The 22,935-nt window shown below is 37.9% G+C and overlaps 1 protein-coding gene across 2 annotated transcripts; it reads right to left on the minus strand.

Annotated features, from left to right (window-relative positions):
* Positions 1 to 500: 500 nt before the first annotated feature.
* LOC121242764 (tetratricopeptide repeat protein 27 homolog) lies at positions 501 to 21,572 on the minus strand. Of its 2 annotated transcripts, XM_041140715.1 has the most exons (20): positions 21,081 to 21,571; positions 20,831 to 20,966; positions 20,128 to 20,459; positions 19,790 to 19,871; positions 19,382 to 19,706; positions 18,610 to 18,668; positions 11,797 to 11,886; positions 11,558 to 11,649; positions 11,289 to 11,387; positions 11,103 to 11,180; positions 9,895 to 9,979; positions 9,753 to 9,811; positions 9,536 to 9,605; positions 9,287 to 9,378; positions 7,867 to 7,929; positions 7,674 to 7,740; positions 2,331 to 2,606; positions 1,800 to 1,916; positions 980 to 1,132; positions 501 to 839 (listed from the first exon to the last, which is right to left on the minus strand). In XM_041140715.1, the coding sequence occupies exons 1-20, from the start codon at positions 21,512 to 21,514 to the stop codon at positions 744 to 746; spliced, it is 2,805 nt and encodes a 934-aa protein (XP_040996649.1). In that variant the 5' UTR covers positions 21,515 to 21,571; the 3' UTR covers positions 501 to 743. The 2 variants fall into 2 exon arrangements, with proteins under 2 accessions (XP_040996649.1, XP_040996650.1); XM_041140716.1 differs by lacking the exons at positions 501 to 839; positions 980 to 1,132 and adding an exon at positions 1,186 to 1,548 and having other exon boundaries at positions 1,745 to 1,916; positions 21,081 to 21,572.
* Positions 21,573 to 22,935: the final 1,363 nt, after the last annotated feature.

Consider the following 22,935-nt stretch of genomic DNA (forward strand, 5'->3'; position numbering starts at 1 on the left):
ATTCATTCAAGGACCGAAATAGAATTCAGCAATCTTTTATCTTCTTAAAATTATATTGAATGGGTTTTTCCTGCAAATTAAATCATGACAAGTCAACACTGTATCCATTTTTAATGGCTAAGGAAACTTTAGAATGTTTCGTTTGGTTTTGCAGATGAGATGATATGAAATGAATTGAAAGTTAAATATTAAATAATATATTGTTAAAATGTATTTTTTTAATATTATTTTTGTCTAAGATTTGAAAAAGATGAATTATTTATTTTATTTTGTGAGAATTTGAAAAAGTTATTAGATGGGATGAAATAAGTTGAAAAGTTATGAAAACAAACGAGGCCTTAGAATAGAACTCTTAGTCCCCCTCTCCAATTGTGACATTTACCATCACTACCATAGGAAAAAAAACGAGAAAAGAGAAGATCAAAGTGCTCAAACAAAATTTCAAAATCAAGATGTTAACGTCAACACCAAGTATAACGACACAAGCTATGCTAACTTTGTTACATGAAATGTTTTCACTTAATAAATTTAGATATTCAAGAACATCGCACAGCTCTCCACTAGTTACTCCGTAACCATTTTCACTGAAGTAGAAGTTCACTTTAGTTAAAAGAAAATTTGGCTAATATTACAAAACTTCGAGTGATATCCACTTCTCTCACGAAATAGATACTCATCCATGGACTTTGCCTTCTCGGTAACACCACAGACACGTACAAGTGGGGTGTCTGGCAAACGAAATTTTAAGGAGCCACAGGAGGAGATTGGAGCTTCATCTTCACTTCATCAAGGCAAGTCTGAAGATCTCTGAATTCTTCTGTGTCTGCGAAGCTGCTCGCCTGATATTTTATAAATGAAACTTATAATCCATTTTCATACAAGTAAAGAACAAAGATGATCTTACAAAATTCATGCCATGCAAAAATATACACCAACAGATAAACCTTATCAACGGTTTTACACTTGATGAACATCTTGCCTGTTTAATTATGCTCTTTAGGTGCATATCAGCCGCATGGAGTTCTTGAACGCTACCAGTAGATGAAGAAATTTCCACATACACCTTGCAAAGTTCCAATGATGCTTGTGCAAAACTTTTGAAACGATCTCCATCTTTCCATAGATCAGATCCCTGAGAGAGAGAGAGAGAACCATTTTGTTTTCTCAATTAATATTAAATCTGTCTCAGAGAACGCAACTATAGCTGGCATTAATATCCACCACTAAACAAAGAAAAAATTACTAAGTGAGCTACTTCTACTTGGGCAATCACAATAAGGTCTCATGGCCAAAGAAGAGTTCTGTGAACAGAAATTCTTATTTACATGTGGCAGAGATTGGGCCAACTCTCCTCTAAATTTACAGCCTTAAAAAACATTTACAAGGTCAGAAAGAAAGCACTATGGGGTCAAACTCTGGTACACAGGGAAGACATCCAAGCCGAGCTCCCACAAATCACACGTCTTCTCCCGATGGATAAATTGGTATGATACAAGTAGTATGATAATGTTTAACCGGAATTTTAATAAAAAATTGAATTCCATTAAGGTGGGTTTGGATAGACAGTTCAGATGAGATGTTTTGTTGAAAGTTAAATAAAATATTGTTAAAATATTATTTTTTAATATTATTTTTATTTAGAATTTGAAAAAGTTGAATTGTTTATTATATTTTTGTATGGAAATTTGGGAAAATTGTAATGATAAAATGAGATGAGATGAGATGTTTTGTGTATCCTTAAAAGTAATCATATGGGGTAACATGAGAGAGACACATGTACTGGACGTTGACAATGATACCTGGTATGATCTAACTTGCTTTAAGAGGGCTTCAGAGCACATTCTCAAATCTCCTTTGATTTTATGCCACCTTGCATATAAGCCCCAGATATCTGCCCCACAGTCACTTCGAACTATCTGTGTCAGAAAGAGATACTAAAATATGAAATATGTAACAAGATCATATTTTTAACCTGACTGGTAAATTCACTCAAAAGATACAAGTGAGCATCGTGAGAACAAAGCCAAAGACACCAAGTATTGTCCACCCCAAATCATATAATTACGAAGTTGCGATACAAGTTAGAAACCATATAGAATAGCCATGGCACAGATGCACACAGATTGATAGCTGTAAGCCTGTAAGCACTAATATGTATTCATCATAGCATGGGAATCGATGCAATGGGTGGACTGACTTTAGAATGGCCACATACATTATCCACAGGTTCAGGACAAATAAAATAAGCAAACCTGAAATATGAAATGGTTAGAATATACATGCAAGTTGAAAAGCGAAAGCAAAATGATGATCATGAAGAATTTGCATACCCGCTGGAGAACTTTTCCAAGAAACTCCAACAAATACTCAGTTTCACGTGACCTTCCCAACCCAGAGTCTGCATGTCTTGACTCATTAAGACCGCCTACTCCACAATCATCTGTACAACCTTGATCAGCACAATTATCATCATTTGTAATCATAGGAGATCTAGAATGATCAGTTGAAGCCCTTCTTTCCACCTCTATCATAATTCTCTTTAGTATTTCAGCATCAATTCTTTTATTCTTAGTCATCTCCAAAACCTTCTGTATAGCTTCCAGAGCCTGAAGGAATGAATATACAAAACAATAACAAGAAGGATCAAGTAGGATGACGTAACCAAAAAAGGTTACAAATGTGAAAAAGGTCTTAACAATTGAAAGCCCTACATCGGGAGAGTTCACAGTAAAATCAGCTTGGGAGAAAATCAGAGTACACTCTAATGTAGTGGGATGGAGTAAATGGGTTTGGTACAAACTACTATCTCCTAAAATATCAGTTTTTATGTGGAAAAGCATTCATTTGGCTTTACCTTTTGACTCACTTGGTGGTAAAGCAATTGTTGTTCTAAGCCCCAAATAGAATCCTTGGATCATGTTTTATGTCAAGTGAATTGGCAAAAGGAGTATGGAACTACTTTGGTAATAGATTAGGGATCAGAAATAATTGTAATCAGACTTGGTGGGCTCATGTTAGTACCTGGTTCCAGTAGCAAATAAGTCCTCTCAAGCTGGAATAATTCTTGGGCTGTTACCCTCGATTATTAGTTGGAACTTATGGTTGAGAAAGCGTCTAGCTAGAATGGAAGGATGCCACCAGAATCTGAGGTCTGTGTGGTTAAAAATTAGAGAAATGTTAGCTGAGATGTTCTCTAAACTCAGCCAAGTGAAAAAAGTTTCCTCTTATGACAGATTTATTATACTACAATTTCAACTCCCCATCGTAGAAGTTATGAGACAGATCACACAAACCTTGATTTGGACTAAACCAAAAGCTGGAAAGGTAAAACTCAATGTAGATGGTTGCTCTATGGAAATCCTGGAAATTGTGGAGGTCGTGGTATAGTGAGGAATGATCTTGGACAACCATTAGTGGCTTTTTCAACCTTTTATGGGGGCAGGGCACAAACACTGAGCCAGAGATGAGAGCACTGCTAGAGGGATTAATGATATGTATACAGAAGGGTTTTCTAGATGTTGAGGTAAGAATCAGATTCTATATGATCGTGTAAACTGGAATTTTTTGTTACACGTGCTTGAGAGGTGTTAAACTGAGCCAGAGGGTTAGCATCTCCCCCGCATGTTTCTCTATTTTGGTGAACGGTACTCCAATGGGTTTCTTTAGCAACTCGAGGGGTTTGAGGCAAGGTAATCCCTTATCTCCATTACTATTTGTTTTCATAATGGAAGTTTTTAGTAAATGATCGCAGGTCTTGTGGAATGGGGATTTCTATCTAGCATTATTGTTGAGGATGCACGAATCGGCACGCTTGAGATGACCCACCTCTTATTTGCAGATGACACTCTTGTATTCTGTGGGGCTAGTCGTAGTTACATTACATTCAAGCTTTGCGGGATCTTTTACTGTGCTTTGAAGAAATATCGGGCTAGAAAGTGAATCTTACTAAGTCATAATTAGTTCTGGTTGGAAATGTTCCAAGTGTTTTGAGCTTGGCCAACATTTTGGGGTGCAAAGTCTCCACTCTACCAATGAAGTATCTCGGTCTTCCATTGGGTGCCACCTATAAATCACAGTCTATTTGGGATGGGGTGTTGGAAAAAATGGAGTGCAAACTAGCGAGTTGGAAGAGGCTTTATTTGTCCAAAGGTGACAGAGTTATGTTAATCAAAAGCACTTTATCCAACCGGCCTACTTACTTCCTATCTTTATTTCCAATACCAAGTAAGGTGGCTCACTGGTTAGAGAAATTGAAAAGAGATTTCCTATGGGGGGAGGGAAATAGACGAAGAACTTAAATTTCATTTGGTGAATTGGGCTACAGTTTGTACCCCAATACCTGAAGGTGGGTTGGGAATTCGGAATATGTTGGTTTTCAACAAAGCTTTATTGGGTAAATGGTTATGGAGATATCATGAAGAGAGGGGCGCTTTGTGGAGGGTGATCATAGATTTAAAATATGGTGGACTGTGGGGAGGATAGTGCTTGAATGAGGTGAGCGACATGGGGTGGGGCTTTGGAAACACATAAGAAGAGGCTGGACCAATCTCCATCGAATAACACGGTTTGTAGCTGGGGATGGCTCTAGAATTAAATTCTGGTATGACTTATGGTGTGGAGATTGAATCCTCAAAGAAGCCTATCCAATACTATACAGCATCACACAAAGAAAGGTAGCGACAATAGCAGAGCTTATGGATATCTCTAGTGGCTCTCCCTAGTGGAATATTATTTTCCTTAGAGCTGCCCAAGATTGGGAAATTGACACATTTATAGATTTCTTCAATCTTGTGTACAATTGTAGAGTGACTAGAGGAGCAGATAAGATGATCTGGTCACCATCCAAGAAGGGGAAATTTATTGTACAGTCGTACTATAAGTCTCTTGTGACACACTCCACAAGAACATTCCCATGGAAGAACATATGGAAGACTAAAGCCCCCCCCCCCCCCCCCAACTAAAAAAAAAAGCTTCTTTTTTGTATTTTTTGTATGGACAACTTCATTAGGGAAGATATTCACCTTAGATAATCTACGAAAACGCCAATTCATTGTATTGGATTGGTGCTACATGTGTAAGAAAAGTGGCGAGTTTGTAGATCATCTATTATTGCATTGTGATGTAGCCAAGAGCTTATGGAACGATATCTTTGCGAGAGTGACTCTTTTGGGTAATGTCGAGAAGAGTTGCTGACTTTTTGGCCAGCTGGCAAGGCATCTGGGATAATTATGAAATTGCAGCTATGTGGAAGATGATACCGACCTACCTATGGTGGTGCATATGGATGAAGAGGAACGGTTGGAGTTTTGAGGATCATGAATGGACAATGGACGAGCTTGGAATTTTTTTTCTTCACACTTTATTCCATTGGTCGATTGTAATAGACTTTAATAGCATGAACGTACATGATTTTCTTGTAAATTTAGACAGTCATGCCTAGATGTGTCTCTTGTATATGTCCCGTGTACTTGACTTCGCCTATTTTCAATAAAATTCTTATTTATTGATAAAAAAAAAGTTGTTGGTCGGATATCCCGCGAAAAGTGCAAGGGGTTATAAAACTAGACAAAATAGGCCTACCACATCTTCGTTGTAAATGATCATTTGGTGGGTAATAAGTTTTTATACTTTTGGTCGAGATGTAACCCTTAAGTGATATTTCTCTAGGTATTTATATATATATATATATATATATATTAAAAAAAAACACTAGTAGTAGCAGTAGAGCAATGAAGAAATTCGGCAATTGGGAGTTTTTGTACTATTCTTGGGAGTTGCATTTCTGAGGAGAAATGGCATTCTTAGAGCATCATTCTATATTGGTGAATGGCACTCCCCCGCTCAGTATTTCTCATGGATTAAAACAGGGTGATCGACTATCTCCGTCACCTTTTGTTATGATCATGGGTTGTCAGCAAAATGTCATCAACTATCGTTGATGGAGGTTTTCTCTTTGGCTTGTCAGTGGGGCTATTAATCTTGGTGTACTTAACATTTCTCACCTATTATTTGCAAATGATACTGATAACTTGTGATGGTCTATGGAGAGGAATGGAAGTGATTGACACCACAGTTATTTAGCATTCCAGTCTGCACGGTGACTACATCTGCTCTTTGAGGGTTCTATTCTTATGCTTTGAAGTTGTTTCCAGGTTGAAAGTAAATTTGGCCAAGCTAAAGTTTGGCTGTCACCTTGATCAAGAGTACTCTCTCAAATTTGCCTATATGTTTCCCATCCTTGTTTCCTCTCCCCACCAATGTGGCCAATCAAATTGATAAGCTACAGTGGGGCTTTTTATGAAGTAGACTACATGTAAGAGTTCAAATTCCACCTAGTAAATTGGGCTAAGGCGTGGTCTCTGATTTTTGAAGGAGGTTTGGGAGCTTGAAATCATCAACATGAATGGAGGCATTGTGAAAAATCGTAGTGGATTCCAAGTTTGATTGTGCTTGGGGTGAGTGGTGTTCTAGCGAAGTACATGGGTCACATAGGTGAGAGATTGCTGAAAAAATCAGAAGAGGGTGAAGGACTTTTTCTAAGCACACTAAATGGGGAGGTAATGGCTCCAAGAACAAATTTTAGCCCAATTTATGGTGTGGAGATTGGACCCTCAAGGAAGTTTTCCTAAAGATTTATAGTCTCACACATATGCAGAAGGCTTTACTGGTTGATTTATTAGTATTTTCTGGTGGCTCTCCTGAGTCGAATGCTAGTTTTGTCAGAGCAGATCATGGTTGGAAGTTGATGACTACACAGAATTTTTCAATCTCCTGTACTCTACTAGATCATGTCTTGGACACACAGATAATAGCCTTTGGACCCATTCCAAGAAAATGAAGTTTACTATTTGTTTATAAGAAGCATTTTATTGACATGAATGCATAAATAGGAGTAGCCCAAGTACACAGGAATGACTTCAGATTACATATAAAAAGAGTATTGTTATGAATGTGAACAAAGGGAATCCGAGATGAATCTATTAATTCTTAATTTTCCATCATGCCACATTTAAACATGGTAGCACTTTATATCTTTATAAATATTATATAAACCCTCCCCAAAAATTTAAGCAGGCAGTGTGACGTATTAGTCTCATCTGATGTTGGGATTCCCCATTGGGGAGTTACAGATGTTGGATCCAATAGAGCAGTTTTGGAGGCATCCACTGCCACATTCTTTATGGAACTATCATACAGCAGCAGAATGGAACTATTGCTTGAGTTATTCCACACAGAGTGAGAGAGAGAGGAATTGTTGCTGTATAACCTAGATTAAGTGCAGTCCAACTAACAGCATCCTGTTTAAACCAGTAACTCCCCATATCCATAATCCACAAACCTTGTATGAATGTTTATTAGGGCCATCTCAATCACAGAGGGTGGCCTTATATGTAAGCATACTGACATATAATGTGCAGCCATATACCCAAAACGACCTTAAGCTAAGTTATGAGCGTAACAAGTTATCAGGTTTGTCTATTTAATAAAGTGGAGTGTGTATGGTATGTGTATGCCAACTGCCTACAAGCATTCATCGTTTGAAAGCCTGACAAAGTGCTTCCTTTCTGTTAACTCCTCAATTGAAGGCATAAAGCATATAAAGAAAGGCTTAGGAAAAGACCGGCCTTAAATGTCAAAACAGATGTGCTATTTTGCAAAAAGAAAGCACAAACCTGACCAATATTGCCCACATCCACAGCAACATGACCGTAGTTCTCCCACAATTGCCAGCTGTCTCGCCTGTCACCAAATCATGTATGGTCACTACATATCATACCTTTAAAACACAAAGTGAAATTGTGTGTGAGAATTGCATGCAGGTGTGTGTGGAGAAATGGCATTCTATTCATGGGAAGAAAAACCAACTTGAACTTTAAGGCCTCTTTAAAAGCAATGAAAGCCTCTTTGCTCCTCTTCTTGATCATATGCCTGCATAATTGGTAACTTGCATATAATTTATGCAAAAAACAGAAAAGAAGTAAGTGTGCATATAATTTTAAAAGGGGGAATTACACTTTTCTGCAAAAAGTACAACCTGATTTTCACTTTATTTCCCAAACTAATGGTTAAGATTGTACCACGTGGCCAAGTTTTAGTTTATTTTAACAGAGAGTGCAAATAGAATATCTCGGTAATTTAGGGTACAATTTGAAACTTTCAGTAGTTTCTTTATCAGTAAATAAAGATTTTAGCAGTTTGGCATGTATGGTGAAAAACAATGGTGGTTTGTCAGTAAAAAAGTGTAATTTCCCCTTTATTAAAGCTAGATGGAGGAATTAAATGACAAATAAATATCCAAAGTGATAAATGACAAGCCATTCAAAAAAAGACTTTTAAATATGAAAAAATGATTCCTATTCTTCATTAATGGTTCAAAACATAACCCTTGATGTCTGATGTTATTAAGAGAGACACTAATTAATATTTCAAAGTAATAGAGCATAACAAATTATTATTAAGAGATGAAACAGTTACAAATGACAATTCACTCGTCACAGACAGGAACCGGAGCAAATGCCCGCCGATCAATGAACACTTGCACCGAACTCGCCCATATATAACATAAAATTTCTCTGCCAATTCCTTTTCTGATTCTCACAAAGGAAAGTATTTCAATGCAAACAGCCTATGTTCTGGAACGATAGGAGAAAATCCTATAAGGTGAGATGCTAAAAAACAAATAAGCAAGCACTACTGAAAGCAGTGAAAAAACACTCTTTCGTTTCTCCCACCATTTCAAGCCTTTATACAAAATCTTGGTTCCCTTATCCCTAGTACTCCAAGTCCCTCACATATTCCAACTGATTTAAAAATGTCTAACAGCATACATTCTGTTCGAACTAATATGGAACTTATAAGTTTTGTAATCAGGATATATGAGACTAAGCAATAACAAAACACAAGACCATGCAGTACATGACATTAAAAAATCCAGTCTTGGCAGTTTGTAACATAGAAAAAAAAAAGGGCCCGGCAAAAGAGCAGAAAATATACTCAGGTTTCATCTTTAGACAAAATCTTCTTCACTAGCGAATGGGGGATGTCTGACACAAGAAAGTGGTACTGTTCCTATGACAGCCGAGGCCATCATAAAATTCTAAAGAATGATCGAGGTTATTGTCAAAAAAAAAAAAAAAAAAAGAAGCTATCTGATTGACAGAAGGATAATGTATGCAAAAAGCTTAGGTCAATAAAAAATTAAAATGGTAACACTGTACAGATGTGAAATAAAACTAAAAAAAGCATAGCTCAAAATGCAAGATGAAGTACAGAAACAAGAGCATACAAACAAGCAATGTTATTCCAAGCCTCCCCGTTATCAGGATCAAGTTGAACAGCACGAGTAAACCCATCCAGAGCCTTTTCAACATCTCTAGCCTACAAAAATTCATCAGCAATAGTTTCAGAAATTTCTGATAAGCTAAAATATAAAAGGACTTCGCCCATTTTGGTAGATGGTAGAACCTATGCACATAAATTTGTGCAAAATCCCATAGAACAGAGAATTAACACAAATGCAGATTGCATAAGTTACCTTCAAAGCAGCCGCACCAAGGGCAAACCAACCATCTGGATACAAAGAATTCAGGGCCATTGCAGACTCCCTGAAACAAAACAAGAAGGATGTAGTTGTAAACCCAAATAATTTTTTTTTTTTTTTTGATAAATTAAGTAGTAAACCCAAATAATTATGCTTACATTCAATGCCAAATAATGGAAACAGTATGTAGAAGGCACTAAAGCAAACTAACCAAAAAACTTTTGATGTCTCATAGTCCCCTCTATTGTATGCACTGCGAGCAAGACACCGCTGTCAAACCAACTCAATCGTGTTAATAAAAAATCCACATAGAAGCAGCCTGATTAATAGTTGTTTACGAGGAATGGAATCACCTTAGCTCTAGCGGACCTACTGTTTGAAACTTCCAAGGCTTTTTCGTAGCAAGCATCATTATTTGTAACATCACCCAATGAACACCTAGACATAAATTTTGAGCAAATGAGATAGATTGTGGAAACCCATAGGCTATCTCTTTCGTAATTCTGTTTTTTAAAGCTTAGGATCATCACTCACATGCATTGGTTCATGCAAGGAGACAACAACAGTGAGGGTACATAAGAGAGGAGATATAGCCTCAAGATAAACAAACAAAAAGGCAAAGAGCAGATAAGACCCAAGTTAGTACCATTCTAAGGAAAACTACTAGCTACAGAAGTTGCTTGAAGAAAAGTTAAGAGTTCTGTTTGGCCATAATATGTACAGATCCTATAAAAAAACAAGAGGCGTGGCAAAAAACATGACTTTGCTCCAGCATGATAACAAAGAGGGAAAGACCATGACCTATAAATGAAACTTTTAGTGAGAAAATGTGTGACTTCAAAGGCAAACTTTATGTCAAAATCAATGATCAACTGGTGGGAGTCCGCCATTAGTTAAGGCCTCATGAAATTCAGCTGAGTGTTTTCCAGAAAGTAGTTGAAAGATAAGTAACTGCTGGTTCGAGCAGGCTCTATGTAATGGTAGTCATAGCCTCTATAAGACGGTCTTTGCTGCAAACCTTTTGCTGATTATTCATTATTTTCAAGAGAGAGATAAAGGATTGTTGTAAGTGACCTTATACTGGTCATTAAAATACACAAATAAATGCACATATATGTATAGTCAAATAGTACAGTACTCAAAATAAATTAATCCAATAATCAAACTGAGATAGATCCTTATAGGGTTAGAAAGCTAGGAAATTTGTTTCCTCTAGCTAGGCGTGTTTTCATGTATACTTCCTGTGTACCTGGGCTATGCCTATTTCTATGAATATATTCTCTTTGATTACCGATCAAAAAAAAAGAAAGCAAGGAAATCTTCGACATGATGCCACCACCACAATAACACGGTTTTGCAAATAATTAAACATCAATCCACCTGCCACTTTCTTGCTTACTTTAGTTATTTCCATTCTAGACATTTACCAAAAAGTCTTGCATAATTTAACTAGAAAAATACATGTACATGCTACAATTGTATGAACAAAATGTTAACTGGATACAAATCCCCTTGAGTTCGACCAAAGGAGAAATAAAATACAAATGAACAACTAGCATACCATAATCTGGGATCATTTGGCATTTCAGATAGCCGTTTCTTTATGAGTTCAACGGCTGCTGCTTTCTTCTCCAATAAGCTGTTTTACATTTTGTATCTCCCATGAAACTCACAGCAAGAAATACATATAAAAAAATTTGAGGAAGGAAAAATCAACTCGTACAATGGTGGTCAAATATTAACATACCGGTAACAAAATATTAGATTATCCCATAGCTCTAAATCCTCAAAAATTTTAACTGCCTCTCCAATCAAACCACAGCGCACCAAAAGTTCACCATATTCCCTAATATTAACAGCAAAAGGGAACACAAAGAAATAGCAGTTAAGTAAACATGGAAGGAATAAAGATGATATCTGATCAATGAAAAATGTAGTAAATTCTCTCTTTTCTTTTTTCTGTTTGGGTTGGGGGGCTGCTATAGCATTTAAGGATAATGAAAGGTGAAGTTATACTTTCGCAAGGCAGGAATAGTAGGGCTATAAACCGCAAAACAAAAAGGAATCCGTTGTGCCACTCCCAGAGAAGGATCACAGATCCTCTGGACCTGCAATAGTGCAAAAATTATTTGTGAGAAGCTGTTGTTGTACAGTAGTAGATAAATAACTGGATTTCTTTAAGATCTAGCAAACAATGATGCACATCACATAACTGGATTTCTTTAATATCTAGTGAACAATGATAAACATCATACCAATTTATCCATCATCAGCAAAGCACGCTCCTTTGTGCGACTACGAGTTGACTCCCATCGAATACGTAAGATGTCACAGAAAGATTGTATCTGAAGAGGAAAAATATTATCAACGGTTTGAGGGTTTAATGAGACTAAAATAATATGTTAGTCAAGGAATTTGTTCCAAAGGTAGTTTTGTCACATTACTATATTGTAACTTATATGTTTCAATAAGAGTTTAAGAGAGGAAACGTGAGTTTTCTGCCTCCTTCCCTGGAAATTTGGTAACATAGTATCAGAGCCAGATTCTGGTCCTAGGAGCTATGGGTTATGGGTCCACCACCACTAAGATTCAAATTGATCAGAAGTTATGTATATTGGGTTCTAAAGGTATTATTCATATTCATCAAAAAAATAAAGGTATTATTAATGAGACCTCAAGCATTCACACCCCACAACGAAATGGTATGATTGAACACAAGAATTTTCATTTCTTAGACATGGCCTGCGCTTTCTTAATTCATATGCCTGTTCCCAAACAGTGTTAAAGTGACGTTGTTCTTACTACTCTAGCTATCTCATTAAACGAATGTCTCCTGTCTTATATCGTGCTTCTCCTCATTCTCTTATATTTCCTTCTTCAAATTCATTCCTTTGCCATTGAATGCTTTTGGGTGTGTCCTCTATGCACATCATTTGGGTCCAGGTTTTGATAAGCTTGAACTTTGTGCCACTAAATATGTATTTCTAGGTTATTCTACAACACAAAAGGGATCTCGATACTACAGCCCTGTTCTTCGACAGCACTTTATGAGTGCAGACGTCACGTTCATTGAATCCACTCCCAGGTTTTCATACATTCCTTCTTCAAGTCATTATACTCTCTCGCCAATTGTTTCCCTCTTTCTGCTCCTAGCTCCATCTCGACATGGTCCCATTCCTAATTGTCATCTAAAGTCACCTTCTACACCACATTTGCCCGATCCACTTCAAGTATATACACATCACCCTTGGCCATCAATTCATGTACCTCCATCATCATCCTCAAAATCTTCAGATCTAGTGCCTTTACCTACATCTGACATATTGCCAATTGTGATTCAAAAAGGTAAACATTCTTGTACCACCCAATATTCTATTAGTTAGTTTGTATCTACTCATTCTTTGCCTCATTCCACTTCCTGCTTTATTTCACATCTCTCTAGTGTTTCTATCACAAAGAAAATGCAAGATGCCTTCTCTGACTTTGGGTGGAGGCAAACAATAGAAATGGGAATAGAGACCTTGTATTAGAACAAGACTTTTTTTTTACAAGTAATTAGAGATTTGATTGAAAATGAATGTATACACAGGAAGTATACAAGAGAAAACACCAAAATACATTCTAGAAAACGGAAAGTGACATCAGAAAATCATGAACGGAGGAACCGTTATTCCCTAAAGCTGAAGACCAAGATAGTAAGGAATGTACAAAAAAGTTCCAAATTTGTTCTAAAGAACGCTCTCTGTCATTAAAACACCGCTCATTCATTTCCATCCAAATACATCACATAAGACACAAAGGGATCATGTGCCAAGCTGAGCCTACTTGAGAACAACCATGAATCCCATTCCAACATGTACGTAGGTCAACCACTCTCAACCGCATCACCCAAGCCAAGCCAATTCTACAAAAAAAGCCATTCCACAAAGCCCTTGCCATCTCACAATGAAAAAGAAGATGATCCACTGTTTCCCCATTCTTTTTGCACATGCAGCACCACTCCATAATGATAATACCTTGCTTCCTTAAATTGTCCAGCATCAAGATTTTCTCAAGAGATGCTGTCCAAATGAAAAGGCCACCTTGGAAGGCACATGTGGCCTCCAAATATGCTTCCAAGGGAAGGAAGGACTATCCTAAGAAGACAATAGCTTATAATATGAACAAACAGTGAGTTTTTTACTCCCCTTCGACATCCACAACATCCTATCCACAGCATTACCATCAAACCTCAGTGAGAACAAAAAACTAAAAAACGTTGAGACTTCATCAATCTCCCAATCTTGAACAGCTCAAGTTAAACAAATATCCCACTGAATCGCACCATTAGAACGACAAATCAGATCTGAACGGTAGCATACTGATCTGAAGCCAATCTAAAAATAGCCGGAAACACCCTATTAAGGGCCCGCTCACCACACCAAATGTCAAACCAAAAGCGGATCCTCGATCCCTCACCAACAGCAAAGTTCACATGACTAACAAAACTCTCCTAGCCCTTTCTAATGAACTTCCAAAGCCCCACACCATAAGCCCCCCGAATGGCGTTAAAACACCAACCCCCCCATGCACTACCATACTTCCGATCAATGACCTCCCTCCAAAGCGACTCCCCATCCAATTGATATCTCCATAGCTATTTTCCCAATAATGCCTTGTTGAAAATCCTCAAATTATGAACTTCTAACCCTCCAACCGAAATGGAAGAACAAACTTTATTCCAACTAACAAGATGGAACTTAGTAGCTTTGCCCATACCACCCCCATAGAAAAGCACGAAACAACTTCTCAATCCAGTTTGCCACTCCTACATGCAGTGGAAACAACAATAAAAAATAAGTAGGAAGATTAGAGAGAGTACTCTTAATAAGAATGAGTCTACCCCCTTTAGATAAGTATAGTTGCTTCCAACCAGCCAGCTTTCTCTCAACTTTCTCAACAATCCCATCCCAAATAACACGAGCCTTGAAAGGCGCTCCCAACAGGAGACCTAATATTTTATAGGAAGAGAGGCAATTTTACAGCCCAACAAGCTTGCCTAACTATTAATGTTTCGCACCTCCCCCACTAGAACCAACTCCGATTTTCCAAGATTCACCTTTAGGCCCGAAACAGCTTCAAAACATATTAAAGCCCTTAAGGCTTGAATATGACCACGATCCACATCACAAAAATGAGGGTATCATATGCAAAAAGAAGATGCGAAAGAGTAATAGACCTGTTAATGGCATTATCAACTGAAAAGCCAGAAAGGAACCCTCCCTTACAGCAGCCTCCACCATCCGACCCAATGCCTCCATAATAATGACAAAAAGGAAGGAAGATAAGGGGTCCCCCTGTCTCAATCCACACGAGCTACGGAAAAAACCAACAGGGTTTCCATTAACCAATACCGAGAATCAGGCAGAAGAAACAAAATGCCTAATCCATGAGAACCACCTTGCCCCAAAACCGCATCTTTTTTTTTCTTTTCTTTTTTTTTTTTTTATAAGTAAACAAGTATTATTGATCAAAGAATGGGCAAAACTGCCAATTACAAAAGTCATATGCCCTATCTAAGTAGGCGAAGTAGAAACTAAGAAATCATGAAGGTCCATGCCATTAAAGTCCACAGCAATGGCACGAGTACAAAGAGTTCTAAAAAAGAAAACTTTTAGCTCCACCATCAATCTCTCTGTCCTCAAATGTCCACTTGTTGCACTCTTGCCACAAGCACCACATAATACAAATAAGGATCATTTTCTAAACCACTTTGATATGTGGTATGCCTCGAATAGAAGTCCAACACGCCAATATTTCCACCACGGTCTTCAGCATAACCCACGCTAAGTCCGTTCTTTTGAACACCTTATTCCAAAGAGTCTTGGCTACCTCACAATGTAAAAGTAGATGATTCACCGACTCACCCCCTCTTTTACACATGCAACACCAATCTGCAATGATTACCCTCCTCTTTCTTAGATTATCCGTGATAAGAATCTTGCCTAAGGAGGTTGTCCACACAAAAAATGAAGCTTTGGGGGTTGTCTTGTGCCGGCAAAGCCTTCTCCAAGGAAATTGTGTATCAGTTCTTGTGTGAGGGCCTTATAAAAGGAATGAACAGTGAACACCCCTCTCCCTGCAGGAATCCACTACAAACCATCTTCATGCTGGATGTTCGGACGAAAGGAATATATGAGACTAAAAATCTACAAAACTCCCCATCTCCCAATCCTGTGCCGCCCAGTAGAAATTGATATTCCAATGAATACGCCCTCCCGAGATTCCCATGACCTCAGCCACTGTGGCATCTTTGGCACTTGCAATCTGGAAAAGTAAATGAAACAAATCTTGTAGAGCATTGTTACCACACCGAGCATCCTTTCAAAATCTTATCCTAGAACCTGTACCCAACTGGAACCTAGTATGATGAAGGAAGACCTCCCACCCTCTTCTTATATGCTTCCATAGTCCCACACCATAAGCCCCTCTAACTTCTCTAGTACACCAACCCCCCCTAAACCACCATATTTGTTTTCAATCATAGTTTTCCACAAGGCTTCTGGTTCCTTGTTATATCTCCACAGCCATTTGCCAAGTAACGCCTGATTAAACAACCTCAAATTTCTAATACCCAACCCGCCACTAGAGATAGGATGACACACTATCTCCCACTTGACTAAATGGAACTTAAACTCATCCCCTAAGCCGCCCCACAGAAAATCCCGTTGTAGCTTCTCGAGTCGACCCGCCACACTTGCAGGTATAGGAAATAAAGATAAGAAATAAGTGGGTAGATTAGAAAGTGTACACTTAATCAAAGTAATCCGACCCCCTTTCGACAAGTACATTCTCTTCCAACCTGCCAGTCTTCTCTATTTTTTTTATCACCATATCCAAAATCGAGCTCGCCCTCAATGCTATCCCCAACGTATGTCCCACGTACGTCATAGGAAAAGAACCTATCTTGCAACCCAGAGTTCCAGCCAACTCCCGTATGTTTTGAACACCCCCAATTAGCACCAACTCGGATTTCTCGTAGTTCACTTTTAAGCCAGACACTACTTCAAAACAGAGAAGCAACGCCTTCCCAGCACGCAATTGATCTTGATCAGCCTCGCACATAATAAGCATATCATCTGCAAACAACAAATGAGAAATATTAGTAATACCCCTACTCGGAGATCCAATCTGGAAACCACTTACAAAATCATTATCCATCAAAGCCGAGATCATCCTGCTTAGTGCCTCCATAGCAATAACGAAAAGTAAAGGAGATAACAAACCCCCTTGTCTCAAACCACGAGAACTTGGAAAAAAACCCTCTGGGTTGCCATTGATCAACACAAAGAACCCTGACATGGATATACACCAACTGATCCAAGTCCTCCACCTTTTTCCAAAACCACACATACCCAGTAGATATAGAAGGAAATTCCAATTAACATGATCATACGCCTTCTCCATATCTAACTTGCCCTAAAACCGTATCTCCCAAGCATATAGAAAAGGAAATCCCAATTCACATGATTAAAAGCCTTTTTCCATATCAAGCTTACAAGGAACACCAGGAGCGCCCTCCCTCATCCCAGTGTCTAGGCATTCATTAGCAATAAGCACCGAATCAAGGATTTGTCTATCCCGAAAAAATGCATTTTGGGGCTTAAAGATGATTTGCTTCACCACCTTGCTCATACGATTAGCAAGGACATTCGATATTATCTTGTAAACCCCACTCACATGACTAATAGGTCGAAAATCCTTGAGCTCAGAGGCCCCAGGTTTCTTTGGGATTAGAGCAATGAAGGTGGCATTAAGAGATTTTTGAACTTTTTAAAGGAGAAAAACTCTTGAAATTATCTCATGTGTTCATGCCCTTTTTCTTGCTGCTAATCTTGATTGGCCCTTGTTTCAATTATGTCAAAAATGTTTTTATGCATGGGGATCCATATGAGGAAGTTTATATAGAGCAACCACCTGGTTTGTTGCACAAGTGGAGTATCGAGGACATAGTGGTAAGCTAAAAAAAGACTTTATATGGTCTCAAGAAATTTTTGAGAGCATGGTTTGGAAAGTTCTCTGAGGCGGTATTGGAGTTTGGTCTCCAAAGATAATATAGATCATTCAGCATTTTATCTACATGGTGATGCAAATTATATTTTTCTTGTGATGTATGTAGATAATATTTTAATCATCAGAGATGATTCAAGAGGTATTGCTTGATCGAAACAGTTAGCAACAGTTTTATACAAAGGATTTGGTTTCTCAGCTCCTACTCTCTCACTGTTTTGTGATAACCATGCTACTGTACATACTGCACCTAATCTATAATTTTCATGAAGAACGAAGCATATTGAAGTTAATTGTCATTTCATTCAAGACAAGATACTCATTGGAGATATATCTAAACCTTTCGTGAAGTCTGACAACCAGTAAGTTGATCTGTTTATAAGGTCTTTGTGTGTTCATATCCGTTAGATTTTATTTTCTCCAAGCAGGGTTATATGATATAGATGCTCCAGCTTGAGGAGGTGTGTAAGAAGAGTTCTTTAGGGGCCAAAATAATATGTTAGTAAAAGAATTTGTTACAGGGGCAGCTTGTCAGTAATTGTAACCTATGTATATATCAGTAAGAGTGTGAGAGAGGCAATTTGTGTTTTCTGACTCTTCCTTTTTAATGCAAATATCATCACATTAACAAGTCACATAGGAGTGAAAAATCATTAGATAAGTGAAATTAACTGTTAGACGACATTGGTTAACTAAAAGGCTCTAAAGCCAAGAAACAGAGAGTCAAGTGCTATCAGAATATTTAAAATACACATCTATAATGGAGTCTCAACTAGGTAAACTAGGTTGATTTCATCTAGCAATTAATAATGAAGCCTTGAATACTTTATCAATTATCGCTTCCTTGTACTTGAAGGTAGTGCCCATCATTATAAGCCTCATCCTTATATCTTAAGGCGCAAACTTCAATTATGAGAATTTAGACAATTGATAAATTGACAGTTGAAGCAAGAAATGGTCTAGACAGAAAAATAGAAAATGTAATGAGTAATTACATAATGCAGTAATCTTATACATACAATGAAGTATGATGATTGCTGAGAATCAATTGCCTCAATGTATGGAGCCATATCCCATCCTGAAACAGAAATTAGGCACTTGAATAACCAAAGAGAGCCTTTTCAGAAACTCGCTTCAGAAAATAATTAAGATAAGACCAATGGGTAGAGGAACTCTTGTAGAAAAGAATCTTTGTTCTATGGATAAATATCAAATGAGTTGAGACAACAGTAGAAGCAAATACTGTATTGATTGATTGCGTCATTATAGTGGTGCAGATTTTAACTGCTAGGTTCCAGTGGTAAAAGTCAGCAGTGGATCTCACATTTCAAAGTAAATTCATATCTTCTTATTTGTTGTTGTCATTCATTTTATGCTTGATTAATCTTTTTTTTTTTTTTTTTTTGATAGGTTGCTTGAACAATTATTTGTTATCAACCAAATGGATGGATTGGTTTTCTGTAGTTAAAGAAACAAGCAGCAGCATAAAATAATTTGTGACATACTGCTCCTATTTTTCCTCTCTTTTAAATTATCAGAAAAAAAAAATGGAGAAGTATTTAACAAATTATGCATGCAAAATTAATATGCGGCTGATCCAATGACAATGTCAACAAAGTCTAAGCCCTTCTGGTACAATAAGACAATCCTTCATTACCGCAAAAACGAATAATCAGGAAACAATATAGCCTTCATTTCAAAATGACTGTTAAACTATTGCTTCCTTTTCACTAAACATGCAAAACAAGCTAAGGCCCATATCACAACCATAAGTATGTGTCTAGAACTCACTTTGCATTTCATCATGCCGAGTGCTCTTCTCAATAAGAAGACATTGGGCCAGAATCACAGCCTGTTGGATTCCCATTAAAGGAGCCGCAGCAGGACCACCATTTTGAATCCCTTGTGATCTAGTTCCTTCACTATTATTCACTAACAATTTTGGAGTCATCAATATGTCAGAGACATCACAGGTTTCATGTTGATGTTGACATGAATTATCCTCTATATTACTGGAAACATTTTCCTGGAGGCCAGAGCTTTCTGAGGGGCATCTACCATCACAGTTTGATGAGCTTGTGTTTGCAACAAGTACCATCTGTGCCTTAGGTTCCACCTATACCCAAGAGTGATTGGAAAAACTTAGTAGAAGTAAGCCCTCCAACAAACTTGTAAATTATGTTACTTCAAAAACTTTACCTGATGTACAGCTCGAAAGCCAAGAACCCCAGTGACAGAAAGCTGAAGCCCAGCTGCCAGTTCAGCTGACTCAAAATGTTGCCTAACAGCAGACAGGTACTTCAGCAAATAAAGGTAAGGTTGGGATAATTGAAAACCAAAATCCCATTTAAACATTAAACAAAGGCTTCAAATAACAATTGAAAGCACCTCTATAGAGGGAAATTGTGGATTTCATGAAATCCACTAAATGCTTTCAAATAAAATTTTATACGACTAAAGTTTCTTTTTTCTGATTAAAAGCAATATGACCACCAATTAAGTTGATTAAATAAAATAGCTTACTTGTGATGACTCACCTGCTAGAATCTACTCTTCCATATGTGTACTCCATTATTCCAGCTTCTAAATGAACCATTGAAACGATTGCTGAAGCCTCTCCATCACGTAAACTTGAACCAAAATAGCTTTTTACTTTTTCTGAAGTGTCAAAATGGCCTTGAGTCTCACCCATATACACGTGCAATAGATCAAACAACGAAGACGACCTCTCATCCAAAATTCTTTGTTGAAGAAACACAATCCTAGCTAGCCACCACGAGATGCTACTAATTCCATAAGTGGAAGACACACCTCCTCCAAATGAAATGTCTTTTGTCCTCGTGACCAACATCTTAGCAAATACTATATACTTCATTGCAACCAAAAAAAATTATTTAAAATTCCAATTTAACAACTACAACAAGAATAACAACAACAATGATATGATAAACAGATAATATTTTTTTTATAAGTATGATAAACAGAGAATATTACCAGTCAACAATATTCAATCTATTGACAGATTGAAACGATTCAAAATTATGGATTTTCGCAACCTATTCCAGTTAAAAACTCGTGTTACTTAGTAAAAAGAACAAAAAGAAGATGTCTTTCCTCATAACAACGAGTGGCAATGTCCAATTCTCGACCATCCACAACAACGAATGGACCTCACTAAATGTGGGGATCCTTGGGAAACCACAAAACGCGGCGATTTTGATCAAATAAATTAGCAGATACCTGAAGATTTGACAACTTTCCAAGCAAGTCAGAGCCAGCAGCCATAAGCTGATTACGCGCCCAATTCTCCCATTCCACCGCTTCCTTATCTCCTATTAATGTCAATGGACATTTCGGCATTATTTCCTTCAAGGGCCTAAAAGGAATCGAATTTAAAATTTTAAAAATATGGATTGTTTAGTATGCATATTGCAACTTTTGGTAGTTCATGGTGAAAAAATGAAAAACAGAGGTACGTGGTCTGGCTCACCCTGTCAAGTTGCACCTAGTAAACCCGAGGAATGCAGCTATGGCGACGCACATCACGAGCACTATCCTACAGGCCTTGTCCTTGTCCCTTTCGTCCTCTTGGGATTCATTTTCTTCTAAAATAAATGACTCGACGAGGTCGAGCGACTTGGAGTACACTCGGTCGGCGCACTCGACGGAGTCAACGTAAGAGTCACCGGAGAGTTGGAAGACGAGTCTTGCGGCGTCAGAGGAGAGGGCGCGGAGATAGTCACCTGCCTCAATTAAAGCGAGGATGTCTTTGATTAGTGCGTGGAGAGAGGAAGTTCGATCGGACGGCGCATGGGGCGGTTGAGGAGAGGAATCGGGCAGTGAATAAGCGAGGGTGCAGCGGAGGAGACGGAGCTCGTACTCGCGAAGGAGCAGCTCTGTTTCGGTTTGGAGTTGTTTCGACATGTCGTGTTCTCAGCAGAGGCTTCGAACCGCAGAGACTAGAAAGAGGTTTTAGGTTCTCCTTTGTTTTGGGTTTAAAAGATTTCGAGTCTCAAGCATTGATCGGATGGTGTAGCGTCCCTCGTAAAAGGCCAAGGATTGAAAACTTTAGGTAAATAATTTATTTGTTTTAAATTATTCTAAAATGTTTGATAAACTTGTGAAGTATATGGAACAAAACAATAAAATTTACAAGTCTTTCAAAGTGGTAGAGTAAATAAAAAAATATGTTTGAAAAATAAAGCATCATTTATTTATTGAGTTTTGTTGCACATAAATCCATTTGCTAAAATACCAATCATTTTTTTATGATAAATTTTATAGGCAACCGACCTGCGTCCCTGCCGCAGCCTCGTGGCTCACATGGAATTATTTAAAAAAAAATAACAAAAACCCAATGAATCAAAGACAGTTCTTGAAGTCTTTCGTCTTCGACCCATCGAACCCCCATCCCCACGAACACAAAAGCCATTGTCTTCCCCCCACCCCATCGTCTCCGAATCATAGTGGACCTCTCACGACGACCGCAAACCTCTCTCTCACCCACGACGACGATTGCGACTCAAAGATCTGGACTATGTGACGACGGCGACCGCAACAACTGGAATCCTGATAAGACCCCGTCAAAAACCGCCCTAGGACATAGTCTTAGGCATGCATGGATAGTCGAGAACGGACCACTTTTGGGGACAAGCCCATCCTTGGAGGACTTCCCTAGGGGTTTAGTGCATGCCCTAAGAAGATTGCAAGAATGACACGAATCAATTAGAACATGACTCACATTTTTCCACTTGCTCATGCCATGGGCCAGCTTAGGCCACCAAGGGCTAATGTCGTGGGCCCCACGCCACTATCACTTATTTATTTATTTATTTTATTTATCAAGGGACCAATTAGGGTTTCCACTTTGTAAGCTCTATAAATAGGACCCTTAGGCATTCAGTTTACATCTTTGAACCTTTGGCAAATTTCTTAAATGGATAGACTTGTTCTTGAGATCACCCTTTCGATGCTAAGCACTTGGGCTACTTGGGTGCAATTCTTGAATCCCTAGTAGAGAATCATCACTTTGCAATTCGTGAATATGTGTGATTCAACTTATATTGTTCTTGCAACTTAGTGCAAGTCGTGAATCCAAGTTGTGCTATCTTTGTTATTTTCAAATTTATCAATCTATGAGATTTATTCAACTATTGTGCAATCCGTGAATCAATAGTTGAAATGCTATCTTGTTCATCCATTGTTCATCCATTATCTTCATTGTTCTTATTTTCCATCTTGTTCATTTATACTTTCTTGCATATCTAAATATTCATATAAATCAAAAAGAGTCTTCATATTCTTTTGTTGAATCCATTCATCTTTATGCATTCTTGACTTGTTGG

This window comes from Juglans microcarpa x Juglans regia, chromosome 8D, assembly GCF_004785595.1.
Source record: "Juglans microcarpa x Juglans regia isolate MS1-56 chromosome 8D, Jm3101_v1.0, whole genome shotgun sequence".
Classification (NCBI taxonomy): domain Eukaryota; kingdom Viridiplantae; phylum Streptophyta; class Magnoliopsida; order Fagales; family Juglandaceae; genus Juglans; species Juglans microcarpa x Juglans regia.

Bases quoted from the DNA above. Each gene is read 5' to 3' on its own strand.
- LOC121242764 (XM_041140715.1), bottom strand. From the start codon at position 21,514: ATGTCGAAACAACTCCAAACCGAAACAGAGCTGCTCCTTCGCGAGTAC. The intron at 20,460-20,830 runs GTATCTGCTAAT...GTTGCAATGAAG, and splicing joins GAAAGTTGTCAAATCTTCAG to TATATAGTATTTGCTAAGAT. The intron at 11,887-18,609 runs GTATGTATAAGA...TTTCCTCTTCAG, and splicing joins AGCAATCATCATACTTCATT to ATACAATCTTTCTGTGACAT.